At 35.1% G+C, this 13,619-nt stretch overlaps 1 protein-coding gene across 2 annotated transcripts in view; it reads right to left on the reverse strand.

The window, feature by feature from the left end:
* Positions 1-13,619, reverse strand: part of LOC149779590 (glycylpeptide N-tetradecanoyltransferase 1-like) — a 63,687-nt gene that overhangs the window by 28,927 nt on the left and 21,141 nt on the right. For both annotated transcript variants that reach the window (XM_089940354.1, XM_089940353.1), the window contains exons 5-9: positions 13,043-13,134; positions 11,426-11,542; positions 10,770-10,940; positions 9,169-9,277; positions 2,303-2,374 (exon numbers count right to left, since the gene is read on the reverse strand). In XM_089940354.1, the coding sequence (XP_089796480.1) occupies positions 2,303-2,374; positions 9,169-9,277; positions 10,770-10,940; positions 11,426-11,542; positions 13,043-13,134 (561 nt within the window). The remainder of the gene's footprint in view (positions 1-2,302; positions 2,375-9,168; positions 9,278-10,769; positions 10,941-11,425; positions 11,543-13,042; positions 13,135-13,619) is intronic.

Genomic DNA, 13,619 nt, shown 5'->3' on the forward strand with positions numbered 1-13,619 from the left:
ATCTTTAATTCAATACTAAAAGGGTGTTTGGCCAGGATGCTTTCTGTCAAAGTTTTCAAACTCTGTTAAGTGTTTTTTTTAAAAAGGTCGCTTGAAGGTTTTCATAATTTTGTTAACTGTTTTTATTGTTTACAGCAAATGGGCACTTTTTGTATAAAACTGAAAGCCATTTTTGCATGGCTGCTTTTTGTCAAAACCAGTCAAATTCTGTTTTTTTTCAGAAGTTAATTAAAGGTTTTATCATTTTTTAGTACTGTCTGCCATATTTACTGACAGATCAGCACTATTTGTATACATCTTGAAGTCCTTTATGACAGGATGCTTTCAGTCAAATTTGGTCAAATCCTCTGAGTGGTTTTTACAAAGTCATTTCAAGTTTATATTTTATATTTTAAGTTAACTGTAGCTATTTTTGGTAACGAGTCTGCCTCTTTTGTACAAACTTGAAGCGCTCTTGGCCTAAATGGTATCTAATCTAGTTGAATTCTGTTGAGCAGCTTTTCAGAAGTTGATTTTTGTGTTTTAGTAACAGTGGCCATATTTAACGGTGGACTGGCATTACTGGTTGACAGCTGGATAAACTTCATGCCAGTCAATTTTTTTATAAAGGTAAAATTCTAATTAGAATATTTCTGGGCAAGTCATTTAAAGGTTTTTCCATTTTTAGTAATGGTGACATATTTGTCAGTGGATTGGTATCATTTGTAGAGTAGCTCTTCATGCCATTCATTCTGAGTACCAACTTCAGTCAAAATTGTGTCCAATGGCTTTTCTTGAGAAGTTTAAAATAGTAATTACTGATGGATACACAACTCATCATAAACGATGAATGCAGGGCCATACTAGAAGTTATCTTGGCCTAACAGACAGATGAAGTTTAAAATAGTAATTGCTGATGGATACACAAGTCATCATAAACAACGAATGCAGGGCCATGCTAGAAGCTATCTTGGCCTAACAGCCAGATGAGCTTAAACACCTCCACTCCCTGCAATCATCATTCATTCCCAATACATTATAAGTGTACTGATGGACATTATCAAGTTTGTTGTTGTTGTTGTTATTGTTGTAGGGTTTAACACCATTTTCAGCACAAGACAGGCTATACATGGCTGCCAGTATAACTGGTGGAAAAAGAACCCTGGAAAACCCCAGGAAGAACCACCGACCCACGAGAAGCACGTTAGCCGTGCCCGAGATCAAGTTTACTAGGGTGATGAAATCATCAAAAGAGTGTAACAACAACCCAAACAGATAAACATCGTCATAAAGACTAAATGCACAGTTGTATGGGCCATATTTTTATGTCAGCTGCTTATAAGAGAGGTGGAGTATTGTGTGTGTGTGTGTGTGTGTGTGTGCATGTGTTTGTGTGTGTGCATGCATGCATGTATGTGTACCAAATAGCATTATAAATAGTTGACAGAAATAAAAGAAAATTTAGTGCAACATCAATGAAAGAGAAACAGGAAAGAAATTATATGATTTATGATCCCATTTATTAACAACTGGTGGAGTACTGCATAAACAATAATCATAATAATGGGAAGAAAAAGTATACAACTGGAAGAATGACAGTATCATTCTCCCCAATTTTACCATTTTTGTGTGTACACTATTAATTGTAAGCATTTTCAACAGGCAAGTAAACAGTTCCTAGATGTTCCATGTGGGTGGAGTTGGCACATAAATAAGGTCTTAGTTCTGAAATGAAAGATTTCTTACATATACCTAGATTTGGATAATTTCATTTTATATTGCTGAAACTGCTATTAAGAATGCTTTTAGTTTGCAAGTTGGTGACCATAATTTCTTTTTCAAGTTCATTAATTTGTGGCTTTATGTTCCAAATATCCTGTATATGGAGGTTAACATTGAACCCTCGCTATAAAACACCTCAGAACAGCACAGTCCCTCATATCACATGGTCATGGATCAAATTTTTTTAAAAGAACGTATTTTTTATATTAAACATACCTCGGTAAAAAATAAGACCATCTAACTAATAAGGTATTACATCTTATGGCTCCCATGAACATTAGTGATGGTTAATTGCATCATGGAAATGAAGAAAAAGGATTCTTCAATGTTGTTTTTTATTAGATGTGTCTCTTACATGGAGGTAAACATTTCAATGCAATTCCTTTTGACATTCACCACACAAGCCATCAATCTCTCGTACAACCAACTGATACTAAATAGCATATAATGTTAATTATCCTGAAAATAAGAAATAATAACATCTGCTAATACAGACTGATTAATAAAATATGTCTTTCCTCAAAGTGAAATATATAATTACCTGTTTTAAAAGCCTATACGTATCAGGTACATCAGCTGGTGTGAATGGTCGAAACCCAGGATGTCTAGGAGACTGAAAATATATTAAAGCCATAATGAACCAAGAATACAGTGGACTGTGCATTATATGCTTGCCTGTGTTTAATGGTCATCTATGAAGGTACCAGAAGGCTCTGAGTGAGATTATTTACCAATGGATCCCAACTGCCTTAACCTTTGGTCAACATAAGCAGTCTTAAACTAAACTTAACGTACAGAAACCAATGTTTTTTGTTATTAGCATTACCCCAAAGCTATGACTATCATTTACACTAAATGGAAGCATTCCACAAAGTTTAATTAAGGAACTTACTCTTAACAAAAAAGTTACTCTGCAAAACCCATATTTGTTTGTGCCACTATGACCTTGATCTCTTACCTCATGACCCCCAAAACAACAGGTCTCTTCCATATTTGATCTGCAAGCCCTCCACAAACTTTGGTCATCATATGTTGTCTAGAACTAAAGGTATTATTGCAAAAAAACAGTTTTCTTCTTTGGATCGCAGTGACCTTAACCTCTTGCCCTTCGATCCCAAAATCAATAAACTTCTTTCTTACCTAACTTCCACAAACAAGGGTAATTGTGTCTGGTCAATAACTGCAATATCTGTGCCAAAACCTTGTTCTCCTTTTAGTGACAGTGACCTGGACCTTTGACTCCCAGAGTGCTTCCTTACCTTGAGCCGAAGCCACCCAAAACATCTGGTCCAGGTATGAGATACAGAACCAATGTTACTGTGCACAAACCATTTGTATTCATTTAGTCACAGTGACCTTGACCTTTGATGCTGAAATTTATAGGTTTCTTCCTTACCCCATGTGCAAGCCATCAAGAAAATTTGATAACTGAATATTGTGGCTCACTAGAGTTTTTGTGCAGACAAATTTTATCTTTTTCAGTCAATGACCTTGATCCATTTAACTTCCAAATTTATTATGGTTCTTCTTGACCCTAAGTGCAAGCTATCCATAAAGACTGGTAACTAAAGCTGGTGGAAAACTTAAAAACCCAATCAAGCAGTGATAAACAAATGAATATACATATATGCCTGCGTGTTTGAATTAGAATGTGACAGCAAACTCTACATAATAATGGCTTCATGGCACCAATTAAAAGTTTCAAAAATGTAAAAATTAAGAACTACAGTAGTCCCCCTCTTGAATGGGCCCCATAACCAGCGGCCACCCATTCCTTTCGGCCAGAATCCGTTGGCACTTACGAGTTTGTGTTCAAAAGTACCCCTCGCGAAAGGCCACCCGGCTAACATGATCAACAGCCAGCATATTAGTGCAATAATATAAAATTTACCCTTCACAAGCGGCCGCATTTTATTTGAATATGTATCCAGAACCAGTATTTTATTCATAACGTGTGTTAAGTAATCCATTTCTGTTTCCCCGATGTCATGTTTTCGTTACTGAAAGAAATGTTGAGTAAAGTACATTTACCACTGAAGTTAATATTATATCATTTACGTCTCATGAGAAGCCAAATTTATTTCATAAAAACCGAGAAAGACTCAAATTTTAATCCATACAAAAGGGTATGTACATGTAATCCAATTAGCGTTACTGCTGTGTTATCATAAGATGTCCGGTTTAGTCACTGATAATATTTAAAATTACAATTATTGAACAGTAGTAACAGCTGAAAAGTGGCAGTATCGATGTACAATACCCAAGTTAGCAGGAAAATGGTTTGGTAGCCTTTATGGCTACACTTAGTTAGATGTTGAGCTTGTTCACTTTGATAATCAGTGGCTATTACTACTGACAATAATTGTCAAAATTACGAATTCTAATGGCCGCGAGGTCAAATATGCGTGATGTTAACTGGTACATATCGAAGCCGTTTTGGCTTCTCTCACTTAGTGTAAAGAAATGTATAAAAACAATAGGGTACCAGACTGCGACTAACAAATCACGTGACAAGATCACTTCCTTTAAAAACACACGGCAATTTGTTTAGATGCATACAAACTTGTTTTATCAGTATTGTAGTTGGCAACATGAATAGTTTCCTGCAAAAAGATCAACATGTCATCGAGGAAAATAAAAATTCTCAGCTTAGAGGAGAAAGTGAAAGTAATTCAACGGGGGGGGGGGGGGGGGGAGTCGTCGAGGATCCTTGCAGAAAACTAATGTCGGGAAGACTCAGATAAACAATATCGTGAAAGATAATGAAACGAAGAAAGGAAGATTGTTTGAGCCAGGAGACGATTGTATCCTGATTTGAATGACAAGAAAAAGCAACAATGTTGTCAGCTGAATTGGGATATGACGACTTTAACGCAAGTAACGGATGGTTGCACAGATTTCAAGTGCAACACAATATTAAGTGTTCTGTCCTTAGTGGAGAATCAGCTGATGTTAATAATGAAGTTGTCGAAGATTGGAACAAAAGACTAAACGATTTATGCAGGGGATATGACAGCAAGGATATTTTTAATGTGACGAGACTGGTTATTTTTTTTTAGACTGTTACCGACAAAGTGACAGATGATGTGAACTGTAACATAATTATAAAGACTGTTTTATAAACTATATCAATGGTTATTCATAGCATTCTTTTGAAAATGATGACACAGTCTGTTTTACATTTATTTCACATCATGCATGTGATTTTTTTATGAAAATATTAAATATTTAAAATTAAATGTACTTGTGACTTTCTTCATATGTATTTACTATTCGCAGTTGGCATTCCCTCCTCTAGAAAGGCCACCCGCATTATAAGGCCACTTCCCTGCTGCATTAAGGGTGGCCTTATAAAAGGGGGACTACTGTACACACAAAAACATTAGAAAGATAGAGATGGCCCATCCAAACATTGTAAACATCAAGTAGCATATGATACAATATAACACAGGCATATGATACAAAATAACACAGGCAGGGGTAAGACAATATGTCATCAGGCATAAAACAAGAGTCCCTAAGTGGGACTGATGCTCTACTGGGTGAAAAGAAATTCCATGAATTCAAGATAAGTGACCAAGCATACCAATACACTCATACATGAGAAACATCAAAAGTGAATACATTTTGAAGAAAAAGGAGTGCACAATGCAAAATGTAAAACATATAATGATGAATGATAAACCCCAAAAAATGGAATAAAACACAAATGCATTTCCTGAATGGATTTGAAAATGAATTTCCATGGTCAAAAGCCCTTTTACATGGTAATCCAGGATCACATTAATACACTGACAGACAGTCTCCAACTCTTACAAGCCATGACATTGTTCTTGTTAAGGCAGACGTAAGTAACTGCTGTTGGTGTGATGATGTCAACAGTGTTTATATCTGAAAATCTTAACATAAACTTAAAACAAAATGCTATTTACTTTGCTGACAAGTACTCTACAACAATATCAAAACAAATATTGCAGTTGCAGTAGTATTTCTGTTTTCTGTACATTCTACTCAGTCTTTTGCATTTTAAATGTTATGTACTGTAGTAAAGCGCACTTTTAATTAGACAAGCTCTGACAGCAACAGTTCTCTCCCTTGAAAACTATTGGAAAATTGAAAACCAAACTTTCTAAATGGAGAATGATGAGCTGAAATGGAAATGCAAGTATGAAAAAAAAAAATGGAACTGCTGGAAAACGAATTTTAAATATAAATGAAATGCAAATGATATTAAAAATATTCAGTGCAAGGTATTCATGGCAAAATCCTTAAGGTGCTCAACATTTTGTATTTATTGTGAAGAACATGTTAAAAAGAACAAATGCCTTAGTATCTGTAAGCAATCCCGACGATCAGGATCTCCTTATAATCACAAGGACCACCACTTCTGGTGCATATATAATTCAAAATATTTGTTATTTCAAAACTCAATTAACATATTAATTAAGGAAAGTCCATCTCTTCGCATCCATCTTTGACTTAGCCCAGCCCAGCACAGGCAAGACGGTACATAAGAAACCTCAAAGATCTCATAAAATGTATGTGTTACAAGCATAATTGTCTGTGCAGAAAACTTTAAAGCATTAAATGCATATACTCTGTGAATTGAGATCATGTAACCTGTTCATATTTGGAGTAATCATTGTTGGCTGAGTTAATTAGAGGGTTGGGCAAAACAGATCAGCCAGTGGTACAGGGTTCAAGCCTAGACAAGGAAATTATTTTTATTTTTTTGCCAGTACCTTATTTCAAACTGAGTTAAAAATCCCAAAAGTGGGTTCAAATCCAAAAGGTGAAGGTGGTTATTGTGTGTGTGCTCAAGGCTTTATTTCTAATCAAGATCCAAAGCAGCAACAACAAGAATAAAAAACAAGAGGCCAAGGTGGGCCTGACACCACAAATCTGACCACACATCTACCAGTCAAATGCAACAGCAGTTGGCAAAAAATCTGGATCAACAGCAACACTGCTGATTGTGAATGTCATGAAAAGCTTGTTTCAAGGTTTCACAAGTATTTAGATGTTCATCCATATCTGACAGTATATCAATATCATTTGTCAATACTGAAAGGCCTCTATCTCAGAATACTTTCTGTCAAAGATAGTCAAATTCTCTTAAGCGGTTTCTTGAGATCAAATTGTATAAATGTTTTTCTAGTTTTAGTGATGGTGGATCAGCATTAATTGATCTGAATGTTAAAGGCCTTTAGATGCTTCAGTCAGATTGGTCTATCCTGTTAGCCTTGCTAAAGTAAGTTATTTACAGTTGGTCTATTTTTAGTAACAGCAGCCATATCTGATAACAGAAAAAACACATTATTTAAACAAACTTTTGAGTCCTTCATGCCAGGATGCTTGGTCAAATTTGGTAAAATTCTGCTGAGTGGTTTTTGAGTAGCTATTCAAAAGGTTTTCTATTGTTAGTAACTGTGGTGACATTTAATGGTGAGGCGGCATCTTTTATGCACATCTGAAAAATCTTCAAACCATAATGTTTTTATTTTCAAATTTGGTACAATTCGGATTAAATTTTCTAAGAAGTCATTTTAAAAAAATTTATTTTAAGTAATGTTTTCCATTTTTTATGTTGGATCGGGATCAATTGTAAAATTATGAATAGCCTTCATGCCAGGATGTTTTCCGTCTAATCTGGTCTAACTGTTCAGTGGTTTTAAAGGAATCATTTTAAGATGTTTGTCCATTTTGAGTAAAAATGCCTGTCGATGGCAGATAGGCATAATTTGTGCAAGTTGAAAAAACCAGGATTATTTCTGCCAATTTTTGTTCAAATTCTGTTGTTGAGTGCTTCTTTAGAAGAATCTGAAAGTAGCAATTGTAAATGGAGGATGGACAATAAACAAAGGAGGAAACCAAAAGCTAACAACTTTGAGTTCTTATTGACACGCACTGCTGCTGGGAGAAAAAAAATCAATTCAAGATGGAAATCATACATGCTTTTTGGTATCAACATTTACCAAATCCCAAAGGGGTTCTTTGAAGCCTAGAGCCCAATGGGTGGGGTTTCAACACACCTTAAAGATCCCATGAATACTGATATCAGAAAGAAAATGTGTGCAATCACTGCTCTTCAATATAAGTGAAAGCAAATTTTTTTAAAAGTTTCCATGTTGAAGGTGCCAATCTGCAGCATTGGCTTTACTTAATCTTCTTCAAGGGTCGTAAGTGTGACCGATAGCAGCCGATATAACAAGGCTGACGTACATGAGAATCTTGTAAGAAAGCTACTAAGAAATTCATTGAGCACAACATCTGCACTTGAAAGAAATAAAGCAGGTAAATACATGAAATTATAGATTCTGTGCTGTATTTTAATTGATATGTAAATAAGAATAAATGCCTGTTACCATGGCAACAGATGAGTTGAAAATCCCTTTATGTTCATCGTTATTTCTTTGATTCTGAGTGAATCTTAAGCATCTGGGAAGGAAAAAAATATAATATCTCTGTTACGAAATTATCTCTTTTCGGTGTGACTGAAGAATGCAACAGAACTACATGTTTTCAGCCAATACACACACGAAGAAAAATGCAGAATCATTTGTTTTGGGTGTGGCCCATTAAAATGAGAAGTTTAACTTCATGCCATAGTATCGATGCCACATAAAACTTTTGTTGAAACATACATATGGTCACATTATCAATACACCATGTCCAACACTGCTGCACAAGTAAAAACAAATTATGTGCAAATACCTTACTTTAGGCTGAAATTTGCTTTGTCAGAGTATTAGTTACTGGTTCCATTTGGATCCCCTGCATAATATTTCATCAGCAGAACTATGCTTGTAGCTTTTAATAGAATCTGATTAAATGTCCTTAAAACACTGAAACATTATGATTTATGTTAATTTCATTAACATAAATCATTACAGCCCTGTCCTGAATGACTCAGTCATCGCAGGTTCATCGGACTGTATCAGCATAGAGATTTCTCTTTTGAACATAATCTCTGATCACTTTAATGTTGGGAATCCAAATGGACACACAAACACTAATGATACAATATAGTGCTGTTATAATTGGTTGAATATCTAGATTTCTGTTAAATAATCATTAATAAATTCAAATTTTTGTTTTGGGGGGGGGGGACAGGTTTTAGTTAAAATTCAGTTCTGCACCAATCCTGCTGTTTTGGACTTCTCCAGTTCTGATAAATCATCATGCTAAAAAAATTATTCTATTAATAATCAATACCTGATAACTTAGCAGAAACTGCTGATTGGTCAAGAATTTTTACCCAATTCCAAAACACTAATACATGTGTCCCTGGATTTAATCTTAGCAGGTAGCATAAAATGAAACTCCATCCTTGAAAAGAGGAAAGAGCAATTTACTATTTCATTGGGATAATGTAAAATGCTTAAATTACAGATGAAATTTACTTACCTCAGGTAATTTGTACAACTTCAATGTCCTCTGCATAGTCATGTTCCGACTTAAATGCGAAAATTTGACATCTATTAATTTCCTAGGATTCAAAGACCTATGCCAATATCTGAAAAATAGAAACAAAAACTGTATGTGTGTGTGTGTGTGTTATGTATGTATGTGTATGTATGTATGCATGTATGCTTCCGTAGCCAAGTCAGTTGTTATCAATCACCCTGTCAAATAGATTACACAGCTAAAATACAGCATCAATAGAGCAACTGTTATGATGTATGGGAGATGTTTCCTACAAAAAGAAAGTAGTCAATTTAAAAGTCTGACATGTTGCTGTTCAATAATGTCAAGTCCTGTATGTCAGACTAGTATAGTATATTAGTAAAAATTCATTTTCTATATATGTAAGAGGGGGAGATGAAATGCACAGACAAGAATGGTTGAGATACTTTCATGATGTACGCACATATATCCTTTTTATGTGTGACACTTATGCTGACACCAGCACAGATGATGAGGTAGTGCAAAAGCTCTCCTCTACATTGCAGAAGTGAGCTTAAATGGACAAATGTTTAAAATTCTGTTGACAGGTTGTTTAGGGTTTAACACCCTTCTTCAGCACATGATAGGCTATACATGGCAGCCAATATATTTGGTAGAGGAAAAGCTCAGGGAAAACGTCGGGTAGAACCCTGACCCACAGAAAGCCCCTGGCAAGTCTTCTCACGTACCCATGTTGGCCAAGCCGACACCTGAACCCCTGTGGGCAGAGGTGAGATGTCAGTGATCTGTAAAAGTGAGCTTCTTATACCACTTTACCACTCAGGGCTTTGGCTGCATTCAATAAGCACTGTTTCAACACTTAAGGGCCCCATAAAATAAATGATAAAGGTAAAAGATATAAAAATCTTAAAATAGGGGATCAAAATCTGTTATGTAAGCTGAATTTCCTCAAATAATCTCTAAGTAACAGGATTAACTGGCCCTGGTTTATATGAACATACTTCAGATCTGCTTCATGAAAATTAAATTGTACTTTTCCTTCATAAGAAAACTCATTGCAGCCAATTTCAAAACATCATAACTGACCCAAAAATGTAATCCCTTCATATATAATGTTCTGTCCATCTCTGTCCACCATTTCATATCACAAATTTTATATTGCTGTACTTTTTGTCAAACACATAGCAAGTTTATAAATGTAACATTACTGATAGAAATTTCTGCCTCATAGCTGGGCAAAAGCAATTTATTTATTTTCTTCCAATAATGTTCCAGAGCATAAATATTAAAAATAACACTGCATAAGTACACTTTCAATCTCTATACTTCAGTTAGTAATCTTTTTAAAGCATTACTTGCAACAGTTAATGCCAGTAATTGGTGAAAACGAAATTAGAATTGTTCTAATAACCTAATCTTGTTATACTTTAGAACACATTATCATGAATATAACTCAAACAAACCTATTTTATGAAAAGTCAAAATATCTCACTTAAAATATCATAATTTATCATGCTCCTTTTGGACAAATTAAGTGATTACAATGCTCATTTCAAGTAATAAGGATTGTAGATGAGCACCAGATCAAACCATTATCTTACCTACAACCTGCCACCGGCTTGGGCAGGACAACTCCTGCTGTGTAAACTGCCTGAAACAACCCCTGCTGGTGAACCCGTCTTGTAATCTCACGAATTAGAACTGGTGCTACTCGTTTTGATCGCAGCTTCTTGTGCACACATAGGAAATTAATCTCTACAAGTTGTTTTGTTCTGGATAAAAAGAGAAACTTTGTGTGAAATTTTAATGTACATATGAAATATTACCAAGCAGATCTTTTTACAACAATTTGGGTGAAACAAATTTTGAAATACCATCAATTCTGTCACAACAATCTGGCTCAATTACAGTTTATACACTTTTATCATATATATATATATATATATATATATATATATATATATATATATATATATATATATATATATATATATAAAATCTAATTTTTTGGTTATGGGTATAGTTTGTGTCCAATTAACTAAACTAGACTTTACAATGTAAAGGACACTGAACATACCCATGATGAAATCAATCAAGTACAACCTGTATTTCTACTGGATCAACTAATTCTGTCCATTATTAATAATGTAGGTGATCATTAGTGCACATTGTACTGTAATTCAAACTACATTGCAATTATGTAGGAAAAATAGCTTTAGTTCTCTAATGGGCAGAAATGCAGTAACAATAAAATTACCTGTCATAGATTTTGACATTGGCTGGAACAGCGCTGATAAATCCTACAAGTTTCTTATTTTTTATTACTCGCACTCCACAATGCCAGTCCTTAAGCCAGCCAGGTGGTTGAAGGGCCCTAGAAAAAGTTTAAAGTGTAATCTCAGCCTTGGTAATACTAAAAGAATAATTATTACTCGCAAAATATATTGCACTCTACGATTCTTTAAAAATTCCAGTATAAAATCAGAACATAAGCTATGTATATACCTTTCACCCCAATTAATAAATAGGGGGTGACTAGTGCAATTTTACTAGCAGCTGGTCTGTCAAACTGGTGATAAAAAAAAGAAAAGGGAAAGGAAGGAACGAGTACAATCTGGTTCAGTCAGACACAGCAAGAAGCTATTGAAAACCCCCAACAATTTTGTAATAAAATTTAACGGATATAAGCAAGTGTGTTCTTGGTCATCAAGATGCTAGACTTTGCAGACAAACATGATGGCAAAGCATCTTAATGATCAGGACTAGATCAGATGAGATCTGACTGATTACTGCAAATGGCTTCCCTGAAAAGATACCAAATTTTGCAGTAACTGTCAACCCAGGAATCGCATCCTAAAATAGCCTAGAATTAAAATGAACCCTGATAAATGCCCAAACGCTATGGCGTTAATCATGGCAAGTTTTAATCCTATGTCCATTTTAAAGACAGAACATCCGATTCTTGTGCTGCAATGCAGATGTCACTGACTAGATTGTACCACAAACTTCAAGGTTCAGTACCAGCTTTTTGAGGGACTACTAAAATTGACCAGGGACTAGTATTTTTTCAACACAAGTCGCCTGGACTATTGAGCAAATCCGCCAAGCTTTAATCCATGTAATCTACTCCCAACATAGTAGTTAAGATAATCTGACAACGAAGATGAAAATAATAACTAATACTTGAACAAATTCATAAACATCCTAAAATATATTAAAACAATATAAAACATTAATGTAAAAACTTACTCTAGTCAAAATTATTGAAAATCATAGCCACTCTAAACATTATTTTAAAAATTGTGCTTTGGAATGGACAAATTATTCAGAATTCTAATGCCTATTTTCATTTAAATTATTTGATCGTGAGGGTGCCATGCCTGGAAAGTACCTTTATATTGGGATTTCCCTTCACAAATATATATTTAATGGAATAAGTCAAAGGTCAATCAGAGCCATGTTTAATAGCACTCTTTGAGTCCAACAGCGAACAACACAGAACCTGATCTGATGTTGCTGATCTGGGTCTATGTAGTTTGTTCTATTGATTACTCCTAACAAACTGCATACTTAGATCTACCAGTGAATTGTGTAATAGCAGATCTGGGTCTGTGTAGTTTGTTCTATTGATTACTCCTAACGAACTGCATTGACTTAGATCTACAGTGAATTGTGTAATAGCAGATCTGGGTCTGAGTAGTTTGTTCTATTGATTACTCCTAACAAACTGCATTGACTCAGATCTACCAGTGAACTGTGTAATAGCAGATCTGGGTCTGTGCAGGTTGTGGCTGGCTTTGACTTATAAGAAAAAAGGTAAATTGGTATGGATTCCAAAACCTTTGTACACTTAAAAAGATAAATGCATACGTACCACTGTAAGAACTCGGGTGAGTAATCAAACCTAAACATGTTGTCATCATCTTCTACATAGTTTTCATTCAGCAACGTATACAATTCTTTGAGCTGTAATAAAAATAATTTTTTGTAAAACCCTTTCAATGTGTTCAAGGAACACAGATGTCACATGACAGCATAGGAAAACTGACCTAAACTTAACTTAACCAAGGTGATACAGATGGTTTGGTTTGGTATTTTATGGCAGAGCAACACCATGTAGGTTATTTATTGCTGTGACTATTGGAGTAAAGCATCTTGCACTGGGACACTATGAAGGCGAACAATGGCTAACAAAACTGCAGGATTCAAACCCACACCTTTTACGACACAAGTCCGGCATGCTAACCATTCAGCCACTATAGCCCTTGCCTCCATTAGTTGCCGATTACAAGATTTCAGGAGAGTGCATCTTGCTTGTTTTACGTCCCTGAGCTCTCAGTGGGTCAGATGGAGAGATGTATGTACTGATGGATGGACAATAATAACACTATAGGCTCCTATCAATGTTCTGGTGGGGCCTTCAGGAAAAAGAGATATGTGAAACTGCACAC

This window comes from Sinohyriopsis cumingii, chromosome 17 (assembly GCF_028554795.1).
Source record: "Sinohyriopsis cumingii isolate HCF-2022 chromosome 17, ASM2855479v2, whole genome shotgun sequence".
Classification (NCBI taxonomy): Eukaryota; Metazoa; Mollusca; class Bivalvia; order Unionida; family Unionidae; genus Sinohyriopsis; species Sinohyriopsis cumingii.